The sequence below is a fragment of the Cherax quadricarinatus genome, chromosome 13 (genome assembly GCF_038502225.1).
Source record: "Cherax quadricarinatus isolate ZL_2023a chromosome 13, ASM3850222v1, whole genome shotgun sequence".
Classification (NCBI taxonomy): Eukaryota; Metazoa; Arthropoda; class Malacostraca; order Decapoda; family Parastacidae; genus Cherax; species Cherax quadricarinatus.
Window position 1 is genome coordinate 21,874,954 of NC_091304.1, and position 23,316 is coordinate 21,898,269.

Consider the following 23,316-nt stretch of genomic DNA (forward strand, 5'->3'; position numbering starts at 1 on the left):
ACACTTAATAATAATAAAAATTTGCGCCTTACTAAAGCAGCTAACATAAATGCAATAGTAATTATGAAAGAAAAAATGAATAATCTCTTAGATGATACTGAAATCTATTCTAAACTTAGAAAGAATCCCTTAGAAACCGTTAACAGCAATTTCAATAAAACAATAAAACTTCTACTGAAAGGCAAAGATGAATTAGTCAAACAATTTACTTCCACTAATCCATCTTTACCTTACATGTATGGACTAATAAAAACACACAAACCAGGGAATCCAGTCAGACCAATTATTAGCTCCATAGGATCAGTTTCATATAAATTATCCAAATGGCTTGTCGACATTTTGAGCCCAATTGTTGGTAAAATTTCTAACTTTTATGTTAAAAACAACATAGATTTAGTTGATAAATTAAGCTCCTTGACTGACTTAAATGATTTAACATGGTTAGTTTTGATGTTACCTCCTTGTTTACGAAAGTTCCTCTTGATGATTTATTAAGTTTCTTATCTGAAGAATTTGTTAATTATGATTTACCATTGCCAGTTCCTACTATCACTAAACTTATTACACTTTGCATTGTTGATGCAAAACTTGTTTTTAATGATAGGTTTTACACTCGCAAGTTTGGTATGGCAATGGGAAATCCTCTTTCACCTGTTCTTAGTAATCTATACATGAAATTTTTTGAAACAAGGTTGCTTAACACAATCCTCCGTAATAGAGTTAAATGATTCAAATATGTTGATGATATTTTGTGTCTTATGCCCAAGAATGTAGATATACACCATTTCCTTGGCAAATTAAATAGCTTAGCCCATTCTATAAACTTTACTGTTGAGTTTGAGGAAAATAACTCATTGCCTTTTCTAGTTGCTTTAATTATTAAGGGTAATAATGAATTAAAATTTAAAATTTACAGAAAACCTACAAATAACTGTTCCTATGTCCACTATTATTCCTCGCATCAAGATAGAGTTAAACTGTCTGTTTTTTCATCAATGTTTTTGAGAGCTTTACGAATTTGTAGTCCAGAGTTCATAGATGAGGAAATATCCAAAATTTATGAAATAGCTAATGATTTGAAATACCCAAGAAACGTAATTGATAAATCTTTTAAAATTGTGAGAAATACTTTTTACAATCCAAAAAGTGACAACCACCCTTATTCAACTAAAAATATGTTGGTTCTCCCTTACCATGAAAACTTGGTTGATATTCCTTCTCTTCTTAAGACTTTTAATATCAAAGTTGTATTTAAAAATCTTGATACAGTAAAAAAACTTTTGATAAAAAATTCCCCCCAAAATGCTGATGGATGTGTCTACAAGATTACTTGTAAAATTTGCAATAAAGTTTATTACGGTCAAACTGGTAAAAGTCTCGAACTTAGATTAAAACAACATAAATATAGCATTAGAACTGGACAAGATTCCAATGCTCTGTTTATTCATGTGAGAGACTTAACCATCCAATTGATTTTGAAAAAGTTGAGAAAGTAGTATCAAGCAAGTCCATGGTCGACAGGGATATAATTGAATCTTGTTTCATGAAAAGCAGTTTTGAAAATAATATGAATATTTCCTTTGGTTCATGTAAATTAGATCCATTTATAATTAATAAAATTTGGGAAGAATTTAATAATACATTGGACAAATAATAAATCTTAATTCTTGGGTAGAATATTTTGTTAGTGCGATGTCGTGAAGGACCTGTCTAGTTGGGCCAGCGGGCCTGCTGCAGTGTTCCTCCTTTCTTATGAGTCGTGTGTCATCGCTCGTCAGGTGTTGCTTTGTTGTGGGATGTTATGGTGAAGTGTGGTCTAAACCCTTTATATGCCTTCCTTTGATGTTTTACTTTTATAGTTCCTTGATAATGTGAAAAGTCACGAAAGCGCTTGGAATTTCACTATTCTTTCACAGTGGTTGTTTTGCATATATATATATATATATATATATATATATATATATATATATATATATATATATATATATATATATATATATATATTTAACAATTCGCAAACAGGCGAAATTATTTACAAACACTGTCTCTACATCCACAGCAGGACTCGAACCTGCTAACTCTGTATCAGAGTCCACAGTACTTTACCACTGAGCTAGACCCAAGATAAGTATGGGCGCTTAGCCGAAGCTAAGCGATGTTACCCCATTGGAATTGGTGTACATACAGGGTGATACAAACCTAGCAGTCTGGGTGTTACTGTAACCGCTGTTGATGTAGCATCAACAGTGGTACACACCTTACAGTATATATATAATCTAGCAGTCTGGGTGTTACTGTAACCGCTGTTGATGTAGCATCAACAGTGGTACACACCTTACAGTATATATATAATCTAGCAGTCTGGGTGTTACTGTAACCGCTGTTGATGTAGCATCAACAGTGACAAGACACAACTTGCTAATGTCTCTCGCCTCAGACTCACGCTCGACAATTAAAAAAAATTTGACTCAATTTTTTCCGCCATAAAATTAATAAGTTATTATCTCTAACTTTTTTTTAGACGCTAAAATACTTGCAGTAAACAAGTTTTAAAACGGGCCGTAAAATATTTAGTGTTTGAGCGACGCATTGTTCCCCCCTCCCCCCCCCCAAAAAAAAAAACATATATTTTTATTTCTAATTTCTGAGTGTCTTTGACAGGGGTCTCAGTTAAATATATCTAAAAGTTCACGTTGGTGAGAGGTGTATGTTTTGCATTATATATATATATATATATATATATATATATATATATATATATATATATATATATATATATATATATATATATATATATATGCAAAACAACCACTCTGAAAGAATAGAGAAATTCCAAGCGCTTTCGTGACTACTCACTATTTCATAGTTCCTTGATAATGTGAGTAGTCACGAAAGCGCTTGGAATTTCTCTATTCTTTCAGAGTGGTTGTTTTGCATATTCTGAAATCACCTGTTTACTGTGATCTTATTGCATATATATATATATATATATATATATATATATATATATATATATATATATATATATATATATATATATATATATATATATATATATATATATATCAATAACAACAGTGCACTAGCCAAGGACTCGAACCCATGCTGCTTTAGCCTGCCTCATGGTGGGCAAAAACACATGACGCCCTTATCCACTGGACCATACGATCCTTAGGAGTAGCGCATCCAGTGGAACTGAATGTTGTACTCGCTACCCAAGGACACACGCTTGAACTAGCACACCAAACAGGAACCAGAATGAAATTAGCCTAGAATCATCCACACCATCGTGTGTCCTTGGGTAGCGAGTACAACATTCAGTTCCACTGGATGCGCTACTCTTATCGATCGTATGGTCCAGTGGATAAGGGCATCATGTGTTTTTGCTCACCATGAGGCAGGCCAAAGCAGCATGGGTTCGAGTCCTTGGCTAGTGCATTGTTGTTGTTGATCAATACCACTCGTTCGTGGTCACAATAATATATATATATATATATATATATATATATATATATATATATATATATATATATATATATATATATCCTTGGAAGAATGGCAAGCTCTTAGCATGGGACTATACCTGTGTGTCCACACTGGCTGACACCTATATCCATCACAGTGTGGGGCGACAGGGAGGAGCTGCTGACCACAGGGAGGAGTACAAGATCAGCAAGTACAGGGACATTAGCCAACAGTATCAATTTGTCCCAGTGGGATCAGAGACCTTGGGATCATGGGGAAAAAATGCCACACGTTTCCTTAAAGAATTGGGTTCCAGACTCATCGACACCACCAGGGACCCAAGGGCAGCCACTTTCATGTTCCAGCGCCTCAGCGTCGCCATCCAGAGGGGAAATGCTTGCTGCATACTTGGCTCACGTCCAGCCTCGGAGGAGCTGGAGGAAATTCATGATCTTTGATACATTGTGCCATTGTATTCATGTTTATGTTTTTTTCTGTAAATGTATTTTGTTTATTAATAAATGTTCACATAGAATAAAAAATATATAGGGGGTGGTAGGAGAAGAAAATATTCAAACAGCTCCGGGGAGAACCTTGAGTTTTCCCTGAGGTACGTTTATTGTTTCTCTGAGGATGAGGGTTCCCAGTCCAGCTATAGAGGTGGTACTTCCCTATGTTTTATAAAAAATATATATATATAAGTATATATATATATATATATATATATATATATATATATATATATATATATATATATATTGTGAATGTTTTGTTGTAATATATATAGTTACTTGGAGGGTTTGATTAATACATTTATTGCGGCAGTAAGTAGTGTCAAAACTTGGAGCCTGTCTTGAAGGTGGGATCTTGGACGTTCAAATTTAAACGTCATCCATTGACAACAGGTCCGTGAAAGGTAAGACAGGTAAGATACACGGTACAGATAGGCCAGGGTAGGTCAGACACAAGTAAGATAGACAAGACACACAGGACAGGTAAGACAAGTGACAAGGTGTCAGAGTGGGCGCCTGTGACGAACAGGGTTCCAAAGGGGTCATTCTTAGGTCCAGTGCTGTTTTTGGTATATGTGAATGACATGACGGAAGGGAAAGACTCAGAAGTATCTCTGTTTGCAGATGATGTGAAATTAATGAGGAGAATTAAATCGGATGAGGATCAGGCAGGACTACAAAGAGACCTGGACAGACTACAAGCCTGGTCCAGCAACTGGCTCCTTGAATTTAACCCCGCCAAATGCAAAATTATGAAGATCGGGGAAGGGCAAAGAAGACCGCAGACAGAGTATAGACTAGGTGGCCAAAGACTGCAAACCTCGCTCAAGGAAAAGGATCTTGGAGTATAATACTGAGCACATCTCTTGAGGCGCATATCAACCTGATAACTGCTGCAGCATATGGGCGCCTGGCAAACCTAAGAATGGCATTTCGATACCTCGGTAAGGAATCGTTCTAGACTCTGTACACCGTGTATGTCAGGCCCATATTGGAGTATGCAGCACCATTTTGGAACCCACATCTGGTTATGCACGTCAAGAAATTGGAGAAAGTGACAAGGTTTGCAACAAGACTAGTCCCAGAGCTAAGGAGAATGTCCTACGAAGAAAGGTCAAGGGAAAGCGGCATGACGACACTGGAGGATAGGAGGGTTAGGGAAGACATGATAACGGCATATAAAATACTGCGAGGAATTGACAAGGTGGACAAAGACAGGATGTTTCAGAGATGGGACATAGAAACAAGGGAAGCTGAAGACTCAGATGAATCATAGTGATGTTAGGAAATATTTCTTCAGTCATAGAGTTGTCATGCAGTGGAATAGTCTAGAAAGTGATTTAGTGGAGGCAGAAAACATATATAGTTTTAAGACGAAGTTTGATAAAGTTCATGGAGCAGGGAGAGAGAAGACCTGACCTAGTAGCGATCAGTGAAGAGGCGGGGCCAGGAGCTATGAATCGATCCCTGCAACCACAAATAGGTGAGTACAAATAGGTGTGTACAGGACAGGTAAGGCAAAACACACAGGACAGGTAAGACACTTTACAGGTAAGACACATTTAAGACGGGTAAGACACATGTAAGACAGGTAAGACACATGTAAGACAGGTAAGACACATGTAAGACAGGTAAGACCCAGGTAAGACAGGTAAGACACATGTAAGACAGGTAAGACACAGGTAAGACAGGTAAGACACATGTAAGACAGGTAAGACACAGGTAAGACAGGTAAGACAATTGTAAGACAAGTAAGACACATGTAAGACAAGTGAGACACTTATAAGACATGTAAGACACATGTAGGACAGGTAAGACAGGTAAGACACATGTAAGACAGGTAAGACATATGTAAGACAGGTAAGACACATGTAAGGCAGGTAAGACACAGGTAAGACAGGTAAGACACATGTAAGACAGGTAAGACACATGCAAGACAGGTAAGACACATGTAAGACAAGTGAGACACTTATAAGACATGTAAGACACATGTAAGGCAGGTAAGACAAAGGTAAGACAGGTAAGACACATGTAAGACAGGTAAGACACATCTAAGACAGGTAAGACACATGTAGAACAGGTAAGACACATGTAAGACAGGTAAGACACATGTAAGACAGGTAAGACATATGTAAGACAGGTAAGACACATGTAAGACAGGTAAGACACAGGTAAGACAGGTAAGACACATGTAAGACAGGTAAGACACAAGAAAGACACATGTAAGACAGGTAAGACACATGTAAGACACAGGTAAGACAGGTAAGACACATGTAAGACAGGTAAGACAGGTAAGACACATGTATGACAGGTAAGACACAGGTAAGACACATGTAAGACAGGTAAGACACATGTAAGACAGGTAAGACACATGTAAGACAAGTAAGACACATGTAAGACAGGAAAGACACAGGTAAGACAGATAAAACACAGGTAAGACACATGTATGACAGGTAAGACACATGTAAGACAGGTAAGACGCATGTAAGACAGGTAAGACACATGTAAGACAGGTAAGACACATGTATGACAAGTGAGACACAGGTAAGACACATGTAAGACAGGTAAGACACATGTAAGACAGGTAAGACACATGTATGACAGGTGAGACACATGTAAGACAGGTAAGACACATGTAAGACAGGTGAGACACATGTAAGACAGGTGAAACACATGTAAGAGAGGTAAGACACATGTAAGAGAGGTAAGACACATGTAAGAGAGGTAAGACACATGTAAGACAGGTAAGACACATGTAAGACACAGGTAAGACAGGTAAGACACATGTAAGACAGGTAAGACACAGGTAAGACAGGTAAGACACATGTAAGACAGGTAAGACACAGGTAAGACAGGTAAGACACATGTAAGGCAGGTAAGACACATGTAAGACAAGTGAGACACTTATAATACATGTAAGACACATGTAAAACAGGTAAGACAAAGGTAAGACAGGTAAGACACATGTAGGACAGGTAAGACAGGTAAGACACATGTAAGACAGGTAATAAACATGTAAGACAGGTAAGACACATGTAAGACAGGTAAGACACAGGTAAGACAGGTAAGACACATGTAAGGCAGGTAAAACACATGTAAGACAAGTGAGACACTTATAAGACACATGTAAAACAGGTAAGACAAAGGTAAGACAGGTAAGACACATGTAGGACAGGTAAGACAGGTAAGACACATGTAGGACAGGTAAGACAGGTAAGACACATGTAAGACAGGTAATACACATGTAAGACAGGTAAGACACATGTAAGACAGGTAAGACACAGGTAAGACACATGTAAGACAGGTAAGACACATGTATGACAGGTAAGACACAGGCAAGACAGGTAAGACACATGTAAGACAGGTAAGACACATGTAAGACAGGTAAGACACATGTAAGACAAGACACATGTATGACAGGTAAGACACATGTAAGACAGGTAAGACACATGTATGACAGGTGAGACACATGTAAGACACAGGTAAGACAGGTAAGACAGGTAAAACACAGGTAAGACAGGTAAGACACATGTATGACAGGTAAGACACATGTAAGACAGGTAAGACGCATGTAAGACAGGTAAGACACATATAAGACAGGTAAGACACATGTATGACAGGCGAGACACAGGTAAGACAGGTAAGACACATGCAAGACAGGTAAGACACAGGTAAGACACATGTAAGACAGGTAAGACACATGTATGACAGGTGAGACACATGTAAGACAGGTAAGACACATGTAAGACAGGTAAGACACATGTAAGACAGGTAGGACACATGTACGACAGGTAAGACAGGTAAGACACATGTATGACAGGTGAGACACATGTAAGCCAGGTAATACACAGGTAAGACACATGTAAGATAGGTGAGACACATGTAAGACAGGTGAGACACATGTAAAACACGTAAGACACATGTAAGACAGGTGAGACACATGTAAGACAGGTAAGACACATGTAAGACAGGTAAGACACATGTAAGACAGGTAAGACACGTGTAAGACAGGTAAGACACATGTAAGACAGGTAAGACACATGTAAGACAGGTAAGACACATGTAAGACAGGTAAGACACATGTATGACAGGTGAGACACATGTAAGACAGGTAAGACACAGGTAAGACAGGTAAGACACATGTAAGACAGGTAAGACACATGTAAGACATGTATGACAGGTGACACACATGTAAGACAGGTAATACACAGGTAAGACACATGTATGACAAGTAAGACACATGTAAGACAAGTAAGACACATGTAAGACAGGTAAGACACAGGTAAGACAGGTAAGGCACAGGTAAGACAAGACACATGTAAGACAGGTAATACACAGGTAAGACAGGTAAGACACATGTAAGACAAGTAAGACACTTACCAATAACAGTCATGTTGCCTTCACCAAACTTCGTGTGGAAGAGCGGTGCCTCAGTGATGACTTCACACCTGTAGGTGCCAGAGGACGCCAGCTCCAGGTCCCTCAGTGCCACCATAACTGCGTCACTGCCCTCCACCTGTTGGTGCCAGGCACACCTTATCTTATTGATGTACACAGACACAAGCCTATATGCAAAGGGGTATAATTTAGTCAAACTAGAATTTCATAGGACAAATATATAGAAAATAAGATTGTTATGCCAAACCTGAGGAACTGGATCAAAGACATGATATGCCGGTAAGCTGAATAAGAAACATGTGCAACACCTGAGTATCAAGGATACCCAGGTGTTGCACGTTTTACTAAGCAAGCCCAACAAATTCTAAGCATACAATAGGGCGAAAAAATAATGTGAAGGACCTGGTAGTGATAATGTCAGAGGATCTCGCCTTCAATAACTACAGCAATGTATCTATCTCATCTGCTAGAAAAATGACAGGATGGATAATGAGAACCTTCAAAACTAGGGACGCCAAGCCCATGATGAGTCTCTTCAAATCGCTTGTTCTCTCTAGGCTGGAATATTGCTGTACACTAACTGCCCCCTTCAAGGCAGGCGAAATTGCTGATCTGGAAAATGCACAAAGAACTTTCACGGCACACATAAGCACGATAAAGCACCTAAATTAACGGAAACAGTTGAAGTCCGTTGATTTGTATTCCCAGGAACGTAGGCGAGAAAGATACATGATAATATACACTTGGAAAATCCTAGGATTAGTACCAAATTTGCACACGAAAATCACTCCCTATGAAAGCAAATGACTCGGCAGGCGATGCAACATTCCCCCCCCCCCCATGAAAAGCATGGGCAAGGACACAAGTGCAACTAATGTGACATTTTATTGTGGCAACGTTTCACTCTCCAGGAGCTTGATAAAGCTCCTGGAGAGCGAAACGTTGCCACAATAAAATGTCACATTAGTTGCACTTGTGTCCTTTTACTTTACATATTGTCGGCAATTCTACCAACTTTATTACAAAAGCATGGGCGCCACGAGTACACAGAGACAACACAGTAAGTGTCAGGGGCCCAAGACTGTTCAACTGCCTCCCAGCAAACATAAAGGGGATTGCCAATAGACCCCTGGCTGTCTTCAAGAAGACACTGGACAGGCACCTTAATAAGTCAGTACCTGACCAGCCGGACTGTGGTTCGTACGTCAGTTTGCGTGCAGCCAGCAGTAACAGCATAGTTGATCAGTCCCTGATCCACCACGAGGCCTGGTCTCAGATCGGGCTGCGGAGGCGTTGACCCCGAAACCCTCTTCAGGTATACCCTAGATAAGCCTGAGCAAGCAGGTGTTGCAGCGGTGATAAGTGTTGAGACTACTAGCTAGACTTAACACCAGACAATAAATAATGATTTTTTATTGTTTTTACACTTGAAAAACTTGCAGCAAACACGTTTAAAAATCATCCAGAACACATTAAATATTTTCACAATACGTTGTTCCAAAGCATCTATTTTTGTTCATAATTTTTTGACTGCCTCCGACGGGGGCAGAGTCCAGGCAAGACCCTGACTTCGTTCCTGGAACAACAAACTTCCAGGCACACCACTGAGCTGTAGAAAAGCTAGGCAATTGCAGTTAGGGTTTCAGTACGAAGAAATCCCCTAGATTTGAACAAGTTGTTTTTATCGCCCCAGCGGTGGATAACTCCAATGTTTTAAAAGTGCGTACGCTTTCTTTTCGCAAGCTCAATAATAAGTAGTAAAAGGGTCATGCCGTTATTTAACTGTATCCACGATGTTAGGGTTGGGGTTCCGTCCTGTGCGTGTCTGCGCTCATGCGCGGGACACGCGCAGGTATTATGTATATTCAGACGCCATGACATGGAGCGCTCCCTCTCACTAAACATCTTAGCTGGTCTGGTCTAATGCCGGATTTTGCCCTTGATAACAGATTCTTCGGCTGCCGTCTGGACTCCATCATCCGTGAAGGTAACCTCAAAAATGAATAGCTTATTCTTCTGTATGCGCATGGTTGAAAAAAATCGAGTAGTGCCAATGTATCACTACTGTTTGTGGGTGAAAGAACAAAATCGGAGTGTTATGAGGTAAATGAAGCCATTTGCCAGCGCTCTGGTGCATTCACCCATCTAACCTCCCACACTGTGTCTTAAGCACGCGCACGAGGACCATGCGCTGAGTGAGCTTCAGCACCAAGTACTGATGATGCAGTGTAAACCTCTGTTGCTGGATAAGGAAGGAAATTCTCCTCCAGAAGGGAAGAAAATTCCTTGCCTCCGGCCTCGACAAGCTACTCCAATAACTTGTACTCGTCAAAAGGACCCATTGTGCACATGGGTAGGTCATTAACCTAAAATGGTTTCTCATCGCTGATAGACCATTGCTTTTTTGCGTCCATCAACTTGCAAGTTTACTGATCAGCATGTTGATATCAAGAAGAGTACTCACGAATACCGCCGTCTGACGACCTTGAATCGCCGACTTAATAGGGTTTGTTTTGAAAACCTTAAAATATTCCTGACAGATACCTTAAATCATATCTCCCTTCAAGTAAATACCTTTATCTGTGTCAGCGACACCAATATGTGGCCAAGAACCAACATGTTGAGTACTCACTGATCTCCATGCACTAGCAAGTCGCAGTATAGGAGTTATATGTTATTGTAACCTGTTCCCATAACTGGCCCTCATCTGACGCTCCTGGTGTGACCGGGATTGTTCCATGGCCCTGTCGTACCCCACTGCGCTCACACCTTTAGTGTGAATTACTTTTGTACCTGAGAAAGACACACTGTAGTACGAGTACTCTGATCTTAATAAGTTTTCCTTTTCTTTATATAATTCGAACATTCCATGTGTATGTGGATTTCACGACTCGATAGGTTAATCGTCCGGTTTCAGTCATGAAATTCAGTCCGGAACCTGCAGCCCCATTCTGGCTCCTGAAATAATGGGTACTCACCTCTATTACTACACAAGAGGCAATGCGCATATGATGGACCGTGGCTTCTCCAGGTCTCCAGTGCAGCAGATAGCCCACCTTCCCACGCAACCCCAATGAACAAGTGTGCACTTAATACACCTGGGATACATGCAAGGTGGTAGCTGTTGGAGCACCTAAGAATGCCTGTGTGGGGAGTCATGGGCCATGGTCTCGTCTGTAGAGAGCTTTCGCGGTATATATCCGTGTTAAGGGAGGTAATGGGTAATCCACGATGTCTAAGAGAGGTATGTAGCCTCGTGGCTCACAGGTTCTAGCATGACTGCCGCCCCAGAAGCGGCTCAGATCTCCCGTGGGCGCTTCTTGGTGGGAAAGAGACTGCCTACGGCCTATTTAATGTATGGGTAGTCGTTAAGCTAAACGTTTAGACTAACTCTAACTTAGCCTAAACATATGCAGTGTAAGTAGTAATGGTAGTGCATAAAGTAGCCTAAGGAATTACGAGGCTAAGTCTTAGAAATTAAATGAATGTACAGAATGGTGGTACCCCTCCTTAGGCATCGTCCCCCCTTTCCTACATTCTCCCACCTGGGGGGGTATAACGGTTGGAAAATTCAAGCGATATATTCCACATTAGATATATTGTAGAGCTCCATGCATTTGCCGCAGCACAGTGCAATAGTTGGCATAGATCTACCTGAATGGTATTCCGGGGATCAACGCCCCTGCGGCCTGGTCCATGACCAGGCCTCCTGGTGGATCAGGGCCTGATCAACGAGACTGTTACTGCTGGCCACACGTAGTCCAATGTACGAACCACAGCCCGGCTGATCCGGCACTGACTTTAGGTATCTGTCCAGCTCCCTCTTGAAGACAACCAGGGGTCTATTGGTAATTTCCCTTATGGCTAGTGGGAAACTGTTGAACAGTCTTGGGCCCCGGACACTTATTGTGTTTTTTCTTAGTGTACTAGTGGCGCCCCTACTTTTCATTGGGGGTATGTTGCATCGCGTGCCAAGTCTTTTGCTTTCGTAGAGAGTGATTTTTGTGTGCAGATTAGGGACCAGTCCCTCCAGGATCTTCCAGGTGTAGATTATGATGTATCTCTCTTGCCTGTGCTCCAGTGAATATAAGTCAAGTGCTTCCAAGCGTTCTCAGTAGGTCCTGGGTGTGACTTTATTCCCACACTGACATCACGTTTCCTCCCCTGTGTAATTGCCTCCGTATTAATTTTTTTTTTTTTAGCATTTCATGCATCTGGGTGGAGGCGCTCGATATTGTAGGAGGGGTAATCCATCATATCCAAAGTAAAACCTCGGATTTTGTGGTCCTTATAAGTCACTGCCAATAGTGACTTTCTAACTTCCTCTACTCTCTCATACATGTGTAGGACACGTATTGTGGAAAATTGCATTTATCTGAATGTAACTAATTATGTACATAACAGTAAATGATAACAAAGAAAATTATTATTTATCAATGTTATATAGACAAGTAGGAATTTGGGACACCTAGGTCGCAAAAAATGCCCCCCTTCGATACCTACCACTGTCATAACCACAAGTTGCTCTGGACCTATTAATTATAAATGAAATATACATACACCAGGAATACTGGTAAATATATAAATTTGTGGACTGTATATTAAATTAAAAAATGATTATATATAAATACACAATTACATAACAGAAGGAAAATATATCTTAATATCACTCACCAATTTGACTGGAGATTAATGTGTATTATACCCAGAAAACCTCACTGTCTAAATTTATGAAATTACTGGCCAGAATTAAACATAAACAGACTTATCTGAGGTTCCTGGAGCTGTGTTGTCCAGTCGCCTGATACTCAAATTATGCAGGAATGCACATCCAACAATTTCGCCTCCTATTTGAGAGGTGTCAGCCCAATTTTAACCTCTAGAGCACGAAAAATTCTTCCCGTTCACTCTAACGTTCTGTTCAATTCAAAACCAAGATGGCGAGTCTCGTCTGCGCAGACGCAGGCTTTCCGTTTTCTATGACATAAATATTATTAAATACAGTATGACCATCTATTTACATACAAATACTGAATTTCTGGAAAATATATACAGTATTTTCCACACATATGGTTCAAAAGTATGTTGCTGGGTCTGCTGCTGCTATGTACATTAATTGATGTACATAAATTACCCCTTACGTAGCAGCACTATGATATGCAGTTGTTACTCCAGTTGAATATTGTTATACAAAGCAGTTTCACTATCATTTGCTTTACCTGTCTTATATTAAACATTCAATTTATAACTCCCCCTCCAGATCTTTGCAGACGACCCACTGCTATATACCTCACTGTCTCTCTCATTACCATTGATTGACACATGAATGGAATTCAGTTTGGCTGAAGACGGAACCTAAGTCGACAAATTTAACATAAACCATGCATGGTCGGGACTGTAACGTGTTCTGAGTGTTGCCGTCTAGTGTCATTGTCATCGTTGTTCGCTGATCCTCACCCTCCTCTCTCCCCTGGTAATTGTGATCTGACAATCAATTCCTCCTCCTCCTCCTTCTCCCGCTGCTGCAGCTCACTCGGGCGTTCATTTGTACCCTCATTTAGGGTAGCAGTATAATATCACTACCATAAGCCAAGACCAAATATATATTTGTGAGAGACCAGTTAAAAACCGCCCCAACCAGAGCTACTGTAGTTAAGCAACATTCTGTTGTAAACTATTGTTTCAACGTGAGTAATAGTTATCAAGCGAACAGCAGTCTTCTCGAGTACCACAGGAGACAACTAGAAAGCGTTCTGACCACTATTTACTACATTTTCAATTCTGTAAGCGTGTCCTAAAACGATTATGATGGAAAGAAAATCATAATAAGTTTCTGAATCTAAGTGATCGGATCAGCCGTGAAAACTACCTACCTGGAGTCTACCTGGAAGGCATTCCGGGGATCAACGCCCCCGCGGCCCGGTCCACGACCAGGCTTCCCGGTGGATCAAGGCCTGGACAACTGAAAACATTACAACATCGCTACGTAATTTGTATTATGACGTTCAACTGGTTCAGGTACTATATGTTGGACTAAAGATACTTTATATCTCTCGTAAATGTATTCTTAGGTATCAGATGTAACGTTTCACTAAGGTATTTGAGGAGGTAGATCATGGTAATGAATATGATATTGTGTATATGGACTTCAGTAAGGCTTTTGACAGGGTCCCACATCAGAGACTATTGAGGAAAATTAAAGCACATGGAATAGGAGGAGAAATTTTTTCCTGGATAGAGGCATGGTTGACAAATAGGCAGCAGAGAGTTTGCATAAATGGGGAGAAATCAGAGTGGGGAAGCGTTACGAGCGGTGTTCCACAGGGGTCAGTGTTGGGCCCCCTGCTGTTCACAATATACATAAACGACATAGATGAGGGCATAAAGAGCGACATCGGCAAGTTTGCCGATAACACCAAAATAGGCCGTCGAATTCATTCTGACGAGGACATTCGAGCACTCCAGGAAGATTTGAATAGACTGATGCAGTGGTCGGAGAAGTGGCAGATGCAGTTTAATATAGACAAATGCAAAGTTCTAAATGTTGGACAGGACAATAACCATGCCACATATAAACTAAATAATGTAGATCTTAATATTACGGATTGCGAAAAAGATTTAGGAGTTCTGGTTAGCAGTAATCTGAAACCAAGACAACAGTGCATAAGTGTTCGCAATAAAGCTAATAGAATCCTTGGCTTCATATCAAGAAGCATAAATAATAGGAGTCCTCAGGTTGTTCTTCAACTCTATACATCCTTGGTTAGGCCTCATTTAGATTATGCTGCACAGTTTTGGTCACCGTATTACAGGATGGATATAAATTCTCTGGAAAATGTACAAAGGAGGATGACAAAGTTGATCCCATGTATCAGAAACCTTCCCTATGAGGATAGACTAAGGGCCCTGAATCTGCACTCTCTAGAAAGACGTAGAATTAGGGGGGATATGATTGAGGTGTATAAATGGAAGACAGGAATAAATAAAGGGGATGTAAATAGTGTGCTGAAAATATCTAGCCTAGACAGGACTCGCAGCAATGGTTTTAAGTTGGAAAAATTCAGATTCAGGAAGGATATAGGAAAGTACTGGTTTGGTAATAGAGTTGTGGATGAGTGGAACAAACTCCCGAGTACGGTTATAGAGGCCAGAACGTTGTGTAGCTTTAAAAATAGGTTGGATAAATACATGAGTGGATGTGGGTGGGTGTGAGCTGGACCTGATAGCTTGTGCTACCAGGTCGGTTGCCGTGTTCCTCCCTTAAGTCAGTGTGACCTGACCCGACTAGGTTGGGTGCATTGGCTTAAGCCGGTAGGAGACTTGGACCTGCCTCGCATGGGCCAGTGGGCCTTCTGCAGTGTTCCTTCGTTCTTGTGTTCTTGTGTGTTCTTGTGTTCAAATGTCAATTCGTGAATCTATATTTTACTTTGAATAACTCACACGAATTTAAAGTTTATAATAATAATAATAATAATAATAATAATAATAATAATAATAATAATAATAATAATAATAATAATAGTAATAATAATAATAATAATAATAATAATAATAATAATAATAATAATAATAATAATAATAAGAGTAATAATAATAATAATAATAATAATAATAATAATAATAATAATAATAATAATAATAATAATAATAATAATAATAATAATAATAAAACATAGTATGCTTAAACTATTAAACAATAAAATACGTTGAATGCAGGAAGCTTCATGAAGGTCTGTGAGCAAAGGACATTTTCTTAATATAAACTAACTACACTATGATAAGTACCAGCAGTGCCAGGCTGCACACCTGCTCCTCTGCTCTCTCGTGAGTGCCAGCAGTGCCAGGCTGCACACCTGCTCCTCTGCTCCCTCGTGAGTGCCAGCAGTGCCAGCTGCCAGCTGCTTCTCTGCTCCCTCGTGAGTGCCAGCAGTGCCAGGCTGCTCCTCTGCTCCCGTGAGTCAGTGCCAGCTGCACACCTGCTCCTCTGCTCCCTCGTGAGTGCCAGCAGTGCCAGGCTGCACACCTGCTCCTCTGCTCCCTCGTGAGTGCCAGCAGTGCCAGGCTACACAGCTGCTTCTCTGCTCCCTCGTGAGTGCCAGCAGTGCCAGGCTGCACAGCTGCTTCTCTGCTCCCTCGTGAGTGCCAGCAGTGCCAGGCTGCACACCTGCTCCTCTGCTCCCTCATGAGTGCCAGCAGTGCCAGGCTGCACACCTGCTTCTCTGCTCCCTCATGAGTGCCAGCAGTGCCAGGCTGCACACCTGCTCCTCTGCTCCCTCGCACACCTGCTCCTCTGCTCCCTCGTGAGTGCCAGCAGTGCCAGGCTGCACACCTGCTTCTCTGCTCCCTCGTGAGTGCCAGCAGTGCCAGGCTGCACACTCGCTGAGCTCTAGCAGCAGAGAATTCATGCACTAAGCAGACTCTTGGGCAAAGCAGAATCCAATTAACCCCGAGTGTTATTCTCTTGACAAGTAATACAATAACGCAATGTGACACAAACCATGTGACGCAAACCATGTGACGCAAACCATGTGACGCAAACCACGTTATGAAGGGAGAGAATCACACACACTATTGTGAAACTCTCTGAGAAACTCAGGTTAATGAAAACATGAAATGAAGGTTTGAACAGCGTTCATTAATGTTAATTGCAATTACGGAGGTGATGATTGTACATTTGTACGTGAACATAAAAATAAAGTGCTAAGAGTATAAACTAAATGAACAGACGATAAAAGGAATATAAATATACAGTCTCTTCTTAAGGTGGCTTGTGTTTATGCATAAGAATACAGTGTCTAACGCATAGTTACTAGGATACAAAGTTTCTTGGAGGACATTGAAGACAGCTGGGAGACTGCAGAGTTAAAGCAACACAAGAGCAAAGTTTACACAAAAGTTAACTTTCATTAATGGTTTACAACGCCAACAAGTTGATGACTAAGGCACATGTGTAACACCTGGGTATGTGTAATGACGGAATATTTATTCAACCAGTGACTCTGAGTGTAATACTGGGAATGAGCACTGGAGACTGTGAAAGTGGAGAGGGACTTGTGAAGCTGAGTGACCGACCTCACAATTATCTCTGCACTCCCAACCTCCCCATTATTTATTCTCGTATTTGAAAAAAAAAACACTAGTAGGCGAAACGTCCCATCAACACAAGTACCCAGGTATTGCGCATGTGTCTAATTTTTCGCACAAAGTTTTTGAAAGTATATAATTAATGTTTTCACCGGCAGCAACACAGCATTCATGTGACAACTCTGTCCATTTACCACCTGAACAATATTGCCATTAAAAAAGAATCGGTCAGCTATATATACCAAAACTAAGGTTGTTATATTGTGCCTTGTATATAATTTTCAATAAACAGTGTGGAAATTATTTTGTAGTCAAAAATATTCCACGGAAAATGTTTAAAGTGTAAACATAAGCAGCCCTTTAATTAATATAACGGCTTACATATACATTTGTATATAATATTTGACATTTTAGACAGAATTAAGTAGTTATACAGAGTATACAGTAATCTTAGGAGAAAATAACATCGTTATAGAACCTAGAATAGTTAGAAATAGGTCAAAATGCAGTACTATAGATAGTAGCCAGTGTTTCAAAAATTCAGTCTGAGATCAGGTGAAACGCTGGTTAGTCAGTTAGAATTCACTCGTCGAGAAGATGGGATGTGTGACCTAGAGTAGCCAGAACACCGGCAATTCTTACTAAGGAAGAGAAACTTTTTGCCAACAAGCTTCTCCAACGCCCGAGGATAACTGTTAACATTCTTTCAAGCCCCAGCGGACCGGGTTCACGTTTTATTCAGTATTACTGGCCAGTTTTACAGCTGAAGCGTGAAACATGGACGTCCTTCTGGGAGATTTTTGACGGAGGAGCAACATCGTAACCCGTCAATTTCTGAGGTATCGAGTAAGGAAGTGATGCTCTCCCTCTGTTTCAAGTAAGTAGAATCGCCGTGTACTATTAAGAAACATAACAAACAAAAATCTTGTGGATTTCTCTTGCATGAGCCACTGGCGTGCCCGAGTTGGTATCTCGGGATAATTGTGTCAACAGTTTTAGCTAGATTAGCTGCATGTTAGGAAGCAGTTCGCCGAAAAATCCCAATGAGCATGGACCCCAAAAATATTATGCTGAGCCACAAAATTTAGAATTTTGTTAATATATTCACAACAAAATGTACACTCGGACTGCTCATTCTACAAGTAGAATTACAAGAACAAGTACAAGTACTGTAATGGTTGGCATTACTGCGTTGTGTTGCTAAGGTGAAGAAACACTGGACTTGTGGCTAGTCTGGCCTACGGACTCTAAACTGACACTCTGGAGAGTAACTTAAGCTAATTGACTCTAATAGGATTACACTGGGAAGATCTAAGGAAATATTTAATAGAGAACCACTCAAAGAGAATATCTTATACCTAAGATATATTATGATATTACTGTGTGGAGAAACTACATGAAGTGTTGGTCACATTATGAAGTGTAGGAGGTCACAGTAAGAAGTGTAGGTTACAATATAAAGTGCTGAAGGTCACATTATGAAATACTGAAGGTCACAATATAAAGTGGTGAGGTCACAATGTAAACTGCTGCGGGTATGTTCAGTTTGACTAGTAAATGGTCTAACGGCATTTGGGCCTGAAACAAATCGAAAAACAGGGCGAGTCGAGGTTATGAAAAAGTCTTGAGGAATAGCAGTAAAGAGGTGTCTGAGAGTCAATCGACTGTTGTGGGTAGCATCCTGGGAAGGGGTGGGGTGTGTTATCACACGTCAGAGAGAGCTGGACGTTGAAAATATGGACTTGATAAAGCTCTACACAGAGCAAACATGGCTTGATTAAGCTCTACATAGAGCGAAACATGATAAAGCTCTACCCAGAACAAACATGACTTGATTAAGCTCTTCACAGAGCGAAATATGACTTGATAAAGCTGTACACAGAAGGAAACATAACTTGATAAAGCTTTACACAGAGCCAAAGATGACTTGATAAAGCTCTACACAGAGCGAAACATAACTCGATGAAGCTCTACACAAAAGGAAACGTCTCAGTAAAAGTCTGTTCTGCAACCTGCCTCATTTCGCCCACATGAAGGTCCTTTATCTGAAGATAACGTTCAGAATCCGACATGTAACATCCTACAATCATTCGTCATGGCCTTCAGGGCCAGGTTGTCCAGTCATCTGGACGGCCTGTGCTTCATGCCTTGCGTCTGCTGCCTCGTCTGTTGCCTCGTCTGTGCTTCGTGCCTTGCGTCTGCTGACTCGTCTGTTGCCTCGTCTGTTGCCTCGTCTGTGCTTCGTGCCTTGCGTCTGCTGCCTCGTCTGTTGCCTCGTCTGTGCTTCATGCCTTGCGTCTGCTGACTGGTCTGTGCTCCATGATACTGTGCTTCTTGATACGGTTCAGGATTGCTTTTTATAACAGTTTGTGACAGAACCAACTAGAAACAATCTGCTTGACTTGGTTCTTGTCAGCAAAGAATCACTAATTAATAATCTTGAGGTCAATGATGAGCTTGGGGAAAGCGATCACAAATCACTTAGTTTCAATTTATCATGGAATTACCCGGATAACTGCAATCAAATCTCTGTCCCAGACTTTCACTTGGCCGATTTCATGGGACTGAGAAATTACCTGGGTGGGCTAAATTGGGATGGCCTGACTATGGGTCAGGTAAGTGATCTTGGTTACCAATATGACTTTTTTCAGAGCATAGTTCTAGCTGCCCAGACAACGTTTGTTCTGAGTAAGGAAATTAGATCTAACAAAAATGATCCCAAATGGATGAACAGTAGATTAAAACATCTCATTGGCCAAAAGAAAGGCACATATAGGCGTATCAAAAGAGGGGATGGGCAGTTAAGAAATCAATATATTCAATTAAAGAGAGGAATAAAAAGGAATAAGAAAAACAAAAAGGGATTATGAAGCTAAGGTTGCAAGGGATTCAAAGACTAACCCAAAAAGGGTTCTCTCAGGTATACAGAAGTAAGATTAGGGACAAGATTGGCCCACTTAAGAGTAACTCTGGTCAGATCACTGACAGTGATAAGGATATGTGTGAAATTTTCAATTCTTCCTCTCAGTTTTTTCCCAGGAAAATACTAGCGAAATTCCAGAAATAATAGATTATGTAGAACAGAACGATAATTAACTATGCACGAGTGTGGTAACTAGTGACATGGTCCTCAGACAAATAGAGAAATTAAAACCTAACAAATCCCCAGGCCCTGGTGAACTGTTTGCAAGGGTGTTAAAGGAATGTAAAGAGGAACTTAGCATACCTTTGGCTAATCTTTTCAACATATCACTACAAACTAGCATAGTGCCTGATAAGTGGAAATTGGCAAATGTAATACCAATTTACAAGGCAGGTAACAGGTGCTTAGTTTCGAACTATAGACCAATAAGACTTACCTCCATAGTGGGAAAATTTATGGAGTCAATGCCGATACAATTCGCAGCCATCTTGATAGGCATAAATTGATTAATGAATCTCAACACGGTTTTACAAAAGGGCGTTCCTGTCTTACGAATTTACTAACATTTTTCACTAAGGTGTTTCAGGAGTAGCTCATGGTAATGAATATGATATTGTGTATATGGACTTCAGTAAGGCTTTCGATAGAGTTCCACATCAGAGGCTATTGAGGAAACTTAAGGCACACGGAGTAGGAGAAATTTTTCCCTGGGTAGAGAAGTTTGCATAAATGGGGAGAAATCAGAATGGGGGCACGTCACAAGCGGTGTTCCGCAGGGGTCAGTGTTGGTCCCCTTGTTGTTCACAATTTACATAAACGACATAGATGAGGGAATAAATAGCGACATAAGCAAATTTGCTGATGACACCAAAATAGGCCGTCCAATTCATTCTGATGAGGACACTAGAACACTCCAGGATGATTTGAATAGACTGAAGCAATGGTCGGAGAAATGGCAGATGCAGTTTAATATAGACAAACGCAAAGTTCTAAATGTTGGACAGGAAAATAAGCATGCCACATATAAACTAAATAATGTAGATCTTAATACTACTGATTGAGAAAAGGATTTAGGAGTTCTGGTTAGCAGTAATCTAAAACCAAGACAACAGTGCATTAGTGTTCGCAATAAAGCTAACAGAATCCTTGGCTTCATATCCAGAAGTATAAATAATAGAAGACCTCAGGTTCTTCAACTCTATATATCCTTGGTTAGGCCTCATTTAGATTATGCTGCACAGTTTTGGTCACCGTATTACAGAATGGATATAAATGCACTGGAAAACGTACAGAGAAGGATGACAAAGTTGATCCCATGTATCAGAAATTTTACCTATGAGGACAGACTGAGGGCCCGGAATCTGCACTCTCTAGAAATGCATAGAATTAGGGGGGATATGATCGAGGTGTATAAATGGAAAACAGGAATAAATAAAAGTGATGTAAATAGCGTGCTGAAAATTTCCAGCCAAGACAGGACTCGCAGCAATGGTTTCAAGTTGGAAAAATTCAGATTCAGGAAGGATATAGGAAAGCACTGGTTTGGTAATAGAGTTGTAGATGAGTGGAACAAACTCCCGAGTGCAGTTATAGAGGCTAAAACGTTGTGTAGTTTTAAAAATAGGTTAGATAAATACATGAGTGGGTGTGGGTGGGTGTGAGTTGCACCTGACTAGCTTGTGCTATTAGGTTTGATGCCGTGCTCCTTCCTTTAGTGGAAGTGACCTGACTAGGTGGGTCATTTGGCTAAGCCGGAGGGTGAGATGGATCTGCTTCGCATGGGTCAGTAGGCCTGTTGCGGTGTTCCTTCTTTCTTATGTTCATGCCTTACGTCTGCTGACTGGTCTGTGCTTCCTGCCTTACGTCTGCTGACTGGTCTGTGCTTCATGCCTTGCGTCTGCTGACTGGTCTGTGCTTGATGCCTTGCGTCTGCTGACTGGTCTGTGCTTGATGCCTTGCGTCTGCTGACTGGTCTGTGCTTCCTGCCTTGCGTCTGCTGACTGGTCTGTGCTTGATGCCTTGCGTCTGCTGACTGGTCTGTGCTTGATGCCTTGCGTGTGCTGACTGGTCTGTGCTTCATGCCTTGCGTCTGCTGACTGGTCTGTGCTTGATGCCTTTCTTCTGCTGACTGGTCTGTGCTTCATGCCTTGCGTCTGCTGACTGGTCTGTGCTTGATGCCTTGCGTCTGCTGACTGGTCTGTGCTTGATGCCTTGCGTCTGCTGACTGGTCTGTGCTTGATGCCTTGCGTCTGCTGACTGGTCTGTGCTTGATGCCTTGCGTCTGTTGACTGGTCTGTGCTTCCTGCCTTGCGTCTGCTGACTGGTCTGTGCTTGATGCCTTGCGTCTGCTGACTGGTCTGTGCTTGATGCCTTGCGTCTGCTGAATGGTCTGTGCTTGATGCCTTGCGTCTGCTGACTGGTCTGTGCTTGATGCCTTGCTTCTGCTGACTGGTCTGTGCTTCATGCCTTGCGTCTGCTGACTGGTCTGTGCTTCATGCCTTGCGTCTGCTGACTGGTCTGTGCTTGATGCCTTACATCTGCTGCCTCGCCAGTGCTTGATGCCTTACATCTGCTGCCTCGCCAGTGCTTGATGCCTTACATCTGCTGCCTCGCCAGTGCTTGATGACTTACATCTGCTGCCTCGCCAGTGCTTGATGCCTTACATCTGCTGCCTCACCAGTGCTTCATGCCTTACATCTGCTGCCTCGCCAGTGCTTGATGCCTTACATCTGCTGCCTCGCCAGTGCTTGATGCCTTACATCTGCTGCCTCGCCAGTGCTTCATGCCTTACATCTGCTGCCTCGCCAGTGCTTCATGCCTTACATCTGCTGCCTCGCCAGTGCTTCATGCCTTACATCTGCTGCCTCGCCAGTGCTTCATGCCTTACATCTGCTGCCTCGCCAGTGCTTCATGCCTTACATCTGCTGCCTCGCC

General features: G+C 41.2%; 1 protein-coding gene across 1 annotated transcript in view; it reads right to left on the bottom strand.

Annotated features, from left to right (window-relative positions):
* The window catches only part of LOC138852652 (uncharacterized), a 178,194-nt gene that overhangs the window by 64,133 nt on the left and 90,745 nt on the right, over positions 1-23,316 (bottom strand). Inside the window, exon 3 of the mRNA XM_070084739.1 lies at positions 8,358-8,493. Coding sequence (XP_069940840.1) covers positions 8,358-8,493 — 136 coding nt within the window. The remainder of the gene's footprint in view (positions 1-8,357; positions 8,494-23,316) is intronic.